Source organism: Apaloderma vittatum, unplaced genomic scaffold, assembly GCF_000703405.1.
Source record: "Apaloderma vittatum isolate BGI_N311 unplaced genomic scaffold, ASM70340v1 scaffold6661, whole genome shotgun sequence".
NCBI classification, from domain to species: Eukaryota; Metazoa; Chordata; class Aves; order Trogoniformes; family Trogonidae; genus Apaloderma; species Apaloderma vittatum.
The window spans coordinates 20,399-32,271 of record NW_009699507.1 but is presented as its reverse complement, the minus strand read 5'-3'; the positions used below and the strand labels follow the sequence as shown (position 1 = coordinate 32,271).

Genomic DNA, 11,873 nt, shown 5'->3' with positions numbered 1-11,873 from the left:
GACATTCTGTGATTCTATGATTCTGTGAAGCTGGTACTAATGTCAATCTCTCTGTTAAAAGTGTCTCCTCATCCATGTTCTAACAGAGTCAGGCAATGCTCGAGCTGCAGATTCGTGTCAAAGAGCTACAGACAGAAAATTATTACCAGCTACGTCTCAAAGATATGTACTGTAATGAAAAAATAAAGGAATTAGAAGAGAATTACACTTCGGAAATAGGCTCCCTTAAAAACAAATACCAGGTATGATTCATATTGCAGAACCAAATACCAAGAAATCTTTCACTGAAGAGTTGAGTTCAAGCTTGCATTATATATGTGTGAATTGCATGAAGAATCTGAAAAATGAAGCACTCCCTTCCAATAAAGATGTTCTTGATATCTGTGAAGCATGCAGCTACCTTTGAGTCAAGTATCTTGTCAGTAAAAAGGGATGCAAAAATTCTCACAGGTAGCCCTTAATTATCTTAACATAAAAACAATTCCAGCAATAAATGCTGCTCGAGACCAGGAATCAGTAAGCCGCTGTTGAGGAGAAATGAGACTACACCTTAAAAGCTCTGTCACATGTAAGCTGCTGCAGGATCCAGCAACTATTCTTCTTAATGCTGCCTTGCCCTGACCGCTTACCTTTTTTAAGATCTGCTGAAGTGTCTTGCATGCTTTTTAACAACAGAAGTAAAATATATTCCCTGGATTTCTTCTGTTTGTGTGTTTCCTGCTTTCTCTGTGGGCATGAAGCGGGCTTTCCCTGAAAGGCAAAAGCCATGATAATGCTTCCCAGTGTCTTATCTGTGTCTGTTCGTTCTAGTCTGTCCGTTTGTCTGGTGCATACACCAGATTTCTGATCTGTAATTTGCTGGACCCTTTTTAGAGTTGGAAGGCAAGTGATCCAGTAGCAATTTCTCTGGCAGTATGATGGCTTGAAATGAGAGATTACATATCACATGATTCAATTCCATCAATGTCCTGTACTTTTCGAGCTTTTGGATTAATGTTATCCTGTCCTGGTGATTTGTTACTGCTTATTTTGTTGAATTGTACATAGTGCCTTCTAGCAGTATTTCAGTTTGACTCTATACAGAAGGATTCCAGTATGAAAGCCTGTCAAGTTCCTTACCAGTTTTATTATTTTATAGTCTCATCATTTTCAAGTGCTCCTTTTATACCTTTCTGGTCTTTTGGCCCTATATATGTTCTGACAGGTTTCTGATTTTGATTTTTTTAAGGAAGTTTAATTATTCATTTTAATATCTTCTTTAAGTAGTTCCTCAGGCTCTTTGGCTTTTCTCAATGTGATTTTTGCATTTAAGTAACCTGAGCTTCAACCTTTGTGTTTTTCCTCGTTTTGTACAGCTTGACAAGAAATCCATTTCCTATTTTATGGATTCCTCTACCTGTGTTTTATCCGTACTGGTTTCCTTCTGTGGTTCTTCAGGTCTTGTCATAGGTGGTGCTTGGCTATAGAGTTATAATAATCTCAACTACACTGAAACTTCTTTAGGCTTGTTGATTGTAGGCTTACAAGCAAATGCTTTTGAAGTGAGTAAAAGTTCTCTAGACAGGCAGGTTGTACTTCCTGTCCAGGTATCAGTACATGTCAAGATTAAACTGAACGGCTTGGGGCTAACCTTTCTAGTTGTTCTGTTCAGTAGGCAAATGAAGTATTTCTGCTTATGTAAGACCCATACAGTTGTCCTGAGAAGAAAGTGAAAAAATTGAACCTATGGTACAATTCTCAACTTTTCTGGGAAATTTCTCACCCACTTTCTTGTTCCAGTTCTTTGTGCTTTTTTAGAAGATTAAGTCATTGGCAGTGGTAGTCAGACATTCCAAGCAAATGGCATTCAAAACTCACTTTTGCTTAGGTTTATGTCACTCTATGCAAATGTCAGTGGTTTAGGACCTCAAGGTTGCTTTAAGCGAGACAGGAAGCAGCTTGAACTTTAATATCTGGAGAACAATTTGTGGAACTGCAAATTCTCCTCAAGCAGGCACACACAAAGAAGTGGAGAGTTTTTCAGCTCACAAACATTTTTAGGATTAAACAGTATTCTGTATTATATGAAATCCATGTGCTACTTTTCCTTAGCTTTTCATAGTTTTGTAACTTGTCATAATAAACTGACCTCTGGGAAAACTTAGCTTAGTGACACATGGCATCTGAATTTTGGTGAGACACTTACAAATTCCGTTGTGTATGTGTTCCCCACCATGGGCAAGAGCACAAATAATGTGGACGCTGCTTTGCTTAGTTTCAAATTAAAATGTACTTTTCTTATTTTTTTTCCACAGATTTTACAGGAAGAGAAGGAAAAGCAGGAGCTGCAGCACCAGTTGCAACTGTCTGAGCTGATGAATAAACATGCCAGAGAAGTGCAACAGTTAGGTAGGGCTAGTGTTTGTAACTAGAATTTGAAGGAAGGGCATTAAATTCCTAGCAAGTAACATGGCAGGGAGGCATTACAAGAGTACGAGGGAAAATGCATGTACGTCATATAGGTACTGCGAACTAAACATTTGTCTAAACTGCACCACACACAGACCCACGATGAGAACGTGCATATGGGCCCTGTATCTTAAGATGTTTGGGTTTTTAGATTAGTTATTTATTTATTTATCTTATAGCTCAAGAATTGCAAAGTCATGTTGTTCAGGAAGGAAGCTAATGTACAGTGCGCACACCATGGAAATACCCGGACTCCAGATTCATAATAAAAATAAAACAGAAGTACTGCAAATGAGTACCAAAATGCAAGTCCACCCTTAAATGAGTCCGTTGCCTATTGGTACTCTGTGACAGTTGTGCTTATAGAGCTCTGCAATGGTTGTCATCTCAAAGGAATGCCTAAATTAGCTGTTATAATTTGTTGTAATAGCAGAGTAGGAGATTCTGGTGTAGTTTTTAGACTTGGAACTGAACAGCTTTCTGTCCCAATGCAGAAAGTAGGGATACAGCAGAATATTCAGAGACACAACTGAGAAAGGTAAATGATAGCTTTGGAACAGACATTATTAATGAAGTGGTAAATAAAAGGAAGAACAGGAAATTCAAGAGATGGTTTTCTGATGTAAAATTTTGTATGGCCACAGAAGGATAGGATACACTTCTCTTTTCTATTAGTTTTATCTGTTCCATGTGCTTCCTGTTACCAGAATCTGAGAGTAATCAGAAACTTTTAATGGAAAGTGAGAAATACCAGGAGCTGAAAGAGAAATCACAGAAAATGCAGGAAGAATATGAGGAACAATTGCATAATCTGGACGAAAGCAAAAGCAGGGCTGTGAAGGACCTAACAGAACATTATGAGGAAAAACTTAATGAGAAGTCCGTTCTGCTGGAAGAGGTAGGAAACTTGATTTGTGATTTGAATTACTGAGTTTATCTCCAGTTGTGGTAAAATGTTCCCTAAGACAGGAGAGTTTGGCTCCCTCCTTAATCTGCCTGTAACCTTGGGGAAATGCACTGACGGGTAAAATAGTAGTGAGGAAAGCCGAGCTGAGTTACCAGCTCTTCTAGACTTTGTACCTTGAGGAAGTAACCTGCTAAGATTGATAACCTTGGACATTCTCAGCTTCACCTCTCTTTCTTTTTGAACCAAGAATCCCTGTTTTTTAATGTGGATTAAATGATATGTTTACTGTAATTGAAGAAAGACTCAATCACCTTATTCTAGAGGAGATGACATTTCTAAAATAGTGAATTCCTGAGTCCCTGAGGTTACTGCCTGCATAATTTGTAGAACAAAGAGAAATACCCTGAGTACTTCAAAAACTCCTGCACATTAAGGTCAAAGACTTGGCTTGACAAAGGGCAGCCAGATAACTGATACTTGTATATCTAAAGTCAATAAATTCTATCAACATCGCTGTTTGCAGCCCTGTGTTGCAATATCACTTTGGAAAGAATGTGAGGGATGAATGTGAGAAGAGAGACAGATGCAAACCTGAGTTGTTATTGGTCCTAATGAACCAGAAACAGCAATTCTAAAAGATCTTCTTAAGTGTTACTCATGTTTGTGTTTTGTGCATCCAGAACAAGTTTGCTGATGTTGGTATTTGGGCCACGTTCCTAACCTGAAGCATCCAAGGCTTAAAAAGAAATTTTTTTAAGAAGATTTTTTTATGTTTGTCATAACAGTTTTTAAAGTTACTTTTAATCCCCTAAGAACTTAAGTTACCTTAAATGATTGCTGCAATTGAAGAGTCCACTAAACACAGATTCTCCCAGGAGAAATACAGTTATAAATAAAGAATTCTCCTATTCTTTATTGGTCTCTTACTGTCTTCTCTAATCTTTGTTTTCCTTAACTGCAGGCAGAAGAGCATATGAGGCAGCAGCTTCAAGCACATGAAGAAATTACAAAACAAATTGAAGAAGATGGAGACCAAGAAATTTTGGAAATTAAAGTCAAGTATGAGAGACAGCTCTTGGAAGAAAAGGAAACAAACTTGGAACTGAACGGAGAAATAGAAGTCATGAATAAAAGGGTATCTCTTATTCTGTGATAGGATCAGACTTGCATGTGGAGACCTACAGCTGAGGATTTAATATGATTAGTGGCATGTCAGTTTAGTCTGTTAATTTGCTTCTAAATATGTGGCATTTCATATGAGAGCAGTAGCCCCTTCTTATATCAGTTTGAATGTTTTAGAATATTTGGGCACAAGAAGAATCTGTGTGATGGTTCTATTACTGCTATGATTGAAGACAGTTGATAGAGGGGATTTTTTTTTAGAAGTACACTTTATTTTATCTTACATAGTTTTAAATTATCCTGTGATAGGAAAGAAATGAACCTTTTCCTTTTTCCAAGATCTAATGTGTTGCTTGGTAAGAAAAATACTTCTACTGGTTCATGGGACGCAACAAACACTTCTGTGTTTTCTATGCATCATGATTTTTTTGTTGTTTTACTAGGATTTTTAAGGAAGCATAAAACCTTTTAGCTCTTTTACTGGCTGGGTATTACATTTGCCCAAGGATGTTAGAGATGTATTTTTTATTTTCAGTTTCTTCAGTATCTACCTGGAGATGAAGGAAGAGGTTCTCTTCCTTCATAATCTCTATTATCATTGTACTGTCTTCAGTTCCATTGTCTTTTAGACATCAGAAATTTCTTCATGGTCCTCACAGTTTGACCAGCTCTACTAACTGGTTCCAACTTTCTTGGCTTCACAGATCTTAGTACTGAGGCAGAGATTTTGAGGGTACCCAAGAGCTATGAACTAGGCATCCTTCCAGACTACTTTTGACATCTTTAGAGAAGTATGACAAATGGCCACCTTCTCAGTGGCTTGAGTGTTATTGGAAGCTGATGCTTGGGTATAATATCCATACCCTTCTTGCTTCCGGATGTAAATTCCTTGACTCCTTGTAGTGCAGCGAGTATTCTGTCAGAACACAGAGATAATGTAAAAATGGATATTCAACCACCTTTTGAGTTAAAGGTATTAAAACGATGTGGTTCTCCTTCTCATAGCTTAGTTTATCCCACACTGTTTACAAATTATCTTACAGAATAGGATCACTAAGTTGTGCACAGTTTTTGAGACTGTTAAGCTCTTTCTTGTTTGCCTCTCTAGTTGAACAGCCTACAGAAAGAGCTCAATGAGAGAAATAGAGACACTGAGGAACTGAAACTGGAACAGCAGAAGCTGCAAGGCATCATTAAGTCACTGGAGAAGGACATCTTGACACTGAAGACAGAGATGCAAGAGAGAGCTGACACTATCCAAGACAAGGTGAGGAATTGGACAATTCACTGAGATCGAAGTCACCATCCCTTATTTTAATGCAGATATTTATTTTAATAGTATCACTTGACTGGAAACTCAGTTTTAATCTAAAGAATTTGAGAGCTTTAGTTTGGGATTTTAGTTTTTAGTCGACATTCTAAGCTTTTCATAGGGAGCTCAAGTTCAGGATGCTGTTTCTTGTCCCCTGTTCTGGGATCTGTAGATGGCTCTCTGCATTATTTGCACCCAATTTGTGCAGGTGTGTAGCTAAAGTTCAGTCTTCCACTAGATCTGTGACTGCTGGATTTGCCTCTGCCATGTTTCTGCCTCATCCTAGGGATCTGTTTGAGAGTGCTGTGTCTGGTTCAGATCCCTGTACCTATTTCTTCCAGGAGAAACACATATCTGACCTAAAACAGAAAAATCAGGAGCTGGAAAAGTTCAAGTTTATACTGGATTACAGAACAGAGGAGTTTAAGAAGCAAATGGAGTCACGTGAAAATGATACTAAAACAATGAAGAAGCAGATTCATGAGGTGAGTAGCACTCATTTGGCCTCTGCTACTAAGCCCTTTGTCTGAATACAAAGATGACCTGACAAGTCCCATGGAAGACTCCACCCTGTTTGTTCCTGGGCTTCTTTCAAGGATACACAGCACTGATTCATTATCTTTAGAGCTAATAAAAACGTTTGTACACAATAGCTGCCATTTAATTTTCTATCACGTGCCACCAGGGATCAACACAATTATTTACTCTCCTGTTTCAGTATTTAATTCTAGACTCTGAGTAATATCAGTTTAGCTTAAAAACAGATCTTGTCCTTATGTGGCTGCCCTCCACATACCTTGCAGGATTGGCAAGACACTGCCTTTACTGATCTGGGGGAAAAGAGAGTGAACTTCTCTCAGAAAAGTTGCAGTTTTTATGCAAACATAACTCTGTTTAGGAGTTAGGTACGTGGACAAATTCCTATTCAACAGCTGATCCATATAAAATTTCCACATGTTCGTCTTAGTTTGCAGCAAATTCACTGAAGTAACTTATTTATGATAGAAACTTACTGTGATCTCCATAGATGTACCTTTAGCTCAGCCAAATTAGGACTATTGTGACATAGCTAATTAGTGACTTACTAGCTTTCATTAGTCTGTTTATTCAGAACAAAAGCTTTTTAAATAAAATGCAAACTAGTGAACAATTTGTATGTATGTCAGACTAGAATGATGAAAGCCCCATTCTCTCTCCTGGCCACCATCTTACAGCAGTAAATGCTGTAGTACCCTTATTGTTTTGGGGTTTTTTAGCCTGTTCTACACATGTACCCATAGCTTCTCAATGTGTTTGTTTCTTTCCACTATCAGATTCTACTTATTGTTGCACTTTTTCCAGTATTGACTGTTAATTTCCATCTGGCACGTTTCTATTTAGATGAAACGGTCAAGCTTCAGTTCAGCTTAAGGAAATGAAAGGGCATCACATCAATATCTGAAGTGCAAATTGGAGTATCCATTTTTGTGTTTTCTGCATATTCTGACAGAGGGCAGTGTTGTTCCAAAATTTGTTTGTTGTGTTGTAATTCAGCCGAAAGGGTGAACTACTCCCTCAAGTCAGTATTTCAGTCTCCGGTTTTCCTGTTATGTGTTGTTTTCTCATGTCTCCTTTTAGTCTTGATTTCCTCCTCCTGCTTCCTTTCAGATGGAGGGGGAGCTGGAACGATTCCACAAGGAGAACACACAGTTGAAGCTGAACATCACACGACTGCAACAGAAATTAAAGGCAACTGATCACGAGATGCACAGAGAGAGACAGAAGGTATGGGTACAACCACTGTGCAGGTTCCAAATATAATGAAGTTTGTGAGGACAGAACACCGTGGAAGCATTAATCTGAGCAAATAGGTACTTCAGGGATAATGTGTCCAAGGACCCTGAGAGTCTCTGGTCAGTGGGGACAAAGAAAATGTCCAAGCCTGCAACCAGGTTAGAGAATTAATATTAAAAAAATCCAGTTACTTAAGTGTCAGTTTGTTCAATCAACACATACTCTCCTGGGTTTAACAGAGCAGAGGCAAGTGCTCAACTGACTTCTGTTTCCTTCCCAGGCTTGAAATCTGGGAGCGCTTGGCTTAAACACAGGCAGCATGTAGGCTACTACCTACAATGATACGTAGGCATTTCATCATTAGGATGAAATGAAGGGTGGGCTTGTTAAAGAAGACAAGGACCTCTCGTGTTAGACAACAAGCACATGAGACATGAGAGAGGGAAAAAGACTGCAAGCGAAGGTTAAGGAGCTTAGCAGACAGTGCAGGACTAAGGAAACAGGTAAAAGAGCCTGGGAGAAACCACGTGAGAATGCAAAGGCAATCTTGATGTGAAATCAAGCTGTGCATGTGTTTGATACGTTTTGTGCCTTGCCTTCTCTTGTTTACTGTTTGTGTCTTGTTTATAAATGAGAATGTAGGTTGTTTGGAGAAGGACAGTGGGGAATAGCCTTCATGATAATAAGCTACTCATTTTCAGATGAGATCTCTGGATGCTGGCACTTACATTACCTACTGCAACTAGATTGGTTTATTATTACTGCAAAAAATTATCACTGTATTCAACATGTAGTGCTCATGTCCCCAGTGGATTTTTAAATGATTTTTTTTTTTTATTAAGTGGAAGTATATGACAGCTTTCACCAGTTCTACTAGACTTTCTAGAAAATTGCACGATAGAGTGCTCTGACGAGCCAAGTAAGAATGTACCTACATCATTCTTGCAGAAGCAAAATATGGAAACTCTCATCAAAAGAGTTAAAACAGATCTTCATAATTGTGTGGGCTTCATTCAGGACTCCAAAAAAATGAAGGATGGGATCCGTGAGCTCTACACCAAGTATGTGCAGCAATCAGACTTGGTGAGTCAAAGCCCCGGCCTTGTCATTGCAGACAAATTTCTCTGGTAGTGTAATTACTGAGGCAACACGCTGTGCCCCCTCAGGTGGAGACTGAAGCCGTAGACGCAGATTTGCAGCAGGAGTACATGAGACAGCGAGAGTATCTGGAGAGGAATTTGGCAGCTTTAATAAAGCAAGTGGTGAAGGATCAGGAAATTCACCAAGCTGCTTATGGGCGCATCCTACAGGTAACGAACCTTTTCCTTGTGGTATAGAGAAGGAAGAAGGAAGCAGACTTTAGTAGCCTTACTGCTGTTTTTTAGGACTTTGAAATAGCTTTGGTTTGCTTCCTTGCCAGAATTTCATAAGTTTTTCAAGTTCTTCCATTCAAGGATAATATTCATTGAACTACTAAAGTTCTGTAATTTCCTGGACAAAAAGAGCAAGATTTCTGAAATCAGTTTTGTTTGTCTCCCACTCCCTAATGTAAAAGGAGAGAGGGAATCTCTGCTGACTGGATATTTTTTAAGCAATTAATGTACTTACTTTTTATTTCAAACGGTACTTATAATTGCCATTATAGCCAATTTGTACCTGTCCGAGTGCCAAGCTGTATTTGCTGTGTGGTAGTATTTAGGAAGTGATTTTGGAGGAAGAAAATACTAAAAAAAGAAAATATTACTTTCTTTGGCCACATAGTCCCACACCTACTGGTCTGAATTCAGAACTTTCTGCTTTTCACATCTGGGTTTTTCAAGGAAGTTAAGAAGCACATGATGAATATGCCAAGATTTTCTCCTCAGAATCCTTGTTCCTTACAAGTAAAACAAAGTAAACCTGTGACTAGGGGGGCCAAAGATGCAATTTATTTTCATCTGGAGTGAGAGGATCTAAAGCCCCCAACATCCTAGGAGGACAGCTCTTTTACCGTTTCTTTTCCCCTTTCTTCTCCTTCTGCTCAGTCAGCATTTCCTTTTCCCCTCAACACCCCCTTCTTCATTGTTACTTTATTATGCTTCCTCAGCATCATCAGACCTCAGTGCCCTCCTATGTCATCTGTTCTCTGCTATTTATCCATAGTGCTTTTTCAGTCCTAGACAGCAGCACTCTTCTTCCCTGGCCCTGTTTTGATTTTTTTTTTTTTTTTAATCCTTCTGCGAGTTACATGTTTCCTTTGGCACAAAAGGCTTCAGAAAATGACCTGAAGAATTTCCTTGCTGGAATAGGGTGACAGATGGTGCTCATAATGATAATACTTGATGTCTTGGATCAGTAAGCGTAACATGAAATGATGATTAAAACTGAATTAATAAAACATCTGGAAGATGAAGATATCAAAGGTCCTAACCAGCCTGGCTTCTTCAAAGAAAAAGCAATTCTCTGAATTCTAGTAGATTAATGAGACTTTACAGCCAGGAGGAATTATCATGGTCTCCCAGTCCTACACAGGGGGCTTTTAAGACTGGTTTAGACAAACTTCTGTCAGGACCTGCGTTGAAAAAATAAATGACCTTCTAGTAGATGGCCTTCTAGCTCTGTATTTCTATTATTACTTGCTCATGCTTATATTTTCAGAGCTGTGCATTCCTCTTTGAGTGACTGTTCATAGGTACATTCCAACAGTAATTCCAATAGTTATTCTTACCAGGTGGAAAGTTGCTTGTTGTTAGATTTTTTTTTCCTCCAGCTTTGTGTGCTTGTAATGGCTTCTTTGGTTACTTGGATACGTAAGAACACGCACACTGAAAAATCTTGAAATAACGCTGCTTGAACTGAAGCATGTATAGGATGATGTCTTCTATAACATGTCCTACCTGTCTCTCACAGTCAGCACTGTAGGGACTTTCTAGGCTGTACACTGCATCCAGACATCATATGCAGTTGCACCTGATGGCCTCATCCTCCATGCATTTGATCAATCCCTTTTCTGAAACAGCAGTACTTTGCCATAACATGCCATGACAATATTTATTTTAATCTATCACATGATTGTTGCATTACAGTGCAAGCTTTCTGTCAGAATGCAAAGACTGAATTAATTATCTTTAGATAGCATATCTATTCAAAACAATATTATCTGTGTCAAAGAGCAGCTTTTCAGCATCCAGCAAACCAAACTAGACATTTCCAAGTGGCTCAGATTGCTTCAAACTTCTTTTTTTTTTTTTAAAATAGAATGGTTAAGGTTGGAAGGGACCTTGAAGATCATCTAGTTCCAACCCCCCTGTTGTGGGGAAGGACACCTCTCTCCCACTAGATCAGGTTGCTCAAAGCCCTGTCCAGCCTGGCCTTGAACCCTTCCAGGGATGGGCCATCCACAACCTCCTTGGGTAACCTGTTCCAGTGCCTCACCACTCTCATGGGGAAGAATTTTTTCCTTATAACTGATCCAAATCTACTCTCTTGTAGTTTCAGGCCATTGCACCTTGTTCTGTCACTACAGGCCCTTGTAAAAGGCCCTTCTCCAGCTTTCCTGTAGGCCCCTTTCATGTACTGGAAGGCTGCTAGCTACTAGGTCACCCTGGAGCCTTCTCTTCTCCCGGCTGAACAGACCCAGCTCCCTCAGCCTGTCCTCAAAGGAGAGGGGCTCCAGCCCTTTGATCGGTTTTCTGGCCCTCCTTGGGACCTGCTCCAACAAGCCCAGGTCCTTCTTGTGCTGAGGGCTCCACGGCTGGGGGCAGTACCCCAGGTGAGGCCTCACCAGAGCCCCTCCTGACCCAGGCCACTTTCCAGTGGGTGCTCCCAGTTCTGTTTCAAAGAGGGCACAGCCTGGCGCCCCCGGCCTATCTCTTGTTCTGCCTCCCTGATGCTCCTTAGCTGTTCAACTTAGTTCTCACAGCTCTGCCACCAAGGCTGAGTGGGTCACCCAGCAGTTCACGCCGTACACAGCAGTTCTCATAACCACAGCCCCGGCGCTCCCTGCAGCCCCTCACCTGGGCAGCTCTGTGGTGCCGTGGGAGCTCCGCCTGGGTTCCCACCCAGGTGAGTTTTGGGACCTTGACTGAGAGAACGATGACCGCCAGTGAGACTCACCTGTCGAGCCGGCAGAACTTCCATTCTTCGCCCCGTGCCGCTCCACCACACGAAGGCTCAAGCCCACGCACCACAGCCCCTCTCCCTGAGGCCTCTTACTGAGGTGCGGGCGGGGTCCCCATTGCCGCCCAGGTCTTGTGAGCGTCGCTCGCGAGAGCTGCCAGCATGTGCCAGGGTGCTCCGCTCCCCCCGGCGTCTCCCTGGGGGCACCCCTGG

General features: G+C 40.5%; 1 protein-coding gene across 1 annotated transcript in view; it reads left to right on the top strand.

The window, feature by feature from the left end:
- Positions 1–86: 86 nt before the first annotated feature.
- The window catches only part of CFAP57 (cilia and flagella associated protein 57), a gene marked incomplete at its 5' end in the record, with an annotated part of 13,737 nt that continues 1,950 nt past the window's right edge, over positions 87–11,873 (top strand). The window contains 9 exons of the mRNA XM_009878396.1: positions 87–242; positions 2,295–2,388; positions 3,156–3,346; positions 4,317–4,490; positions 5,586–5,744; positions 6,131–6,274; positions 7,437–7,553; positions 8,511–8,645; positions 8,729–8,872. Coding sequence (XP_009876698.1) covers positions 87–242; positions 2,295–2,388; positions 3,156–3,346; positions 4,317–4,490; positions 5,586–5,744; positions 6,131–6,274; positions 7,437–7,553; positions 8,511–8,645; positions 8,729–8,872 — 1,314 coding nt within the window. The remainder of the gene's footprint in view (positions 243–2,294; positions 2,389–3,155; positions 3,347–4,316; positions 4,491–5,585; positions 5,745–6,130; positions 6,275–7,436; positions 7,554–8,510; positions 8,646–8,728; positions 8,873–11,873) is intronic.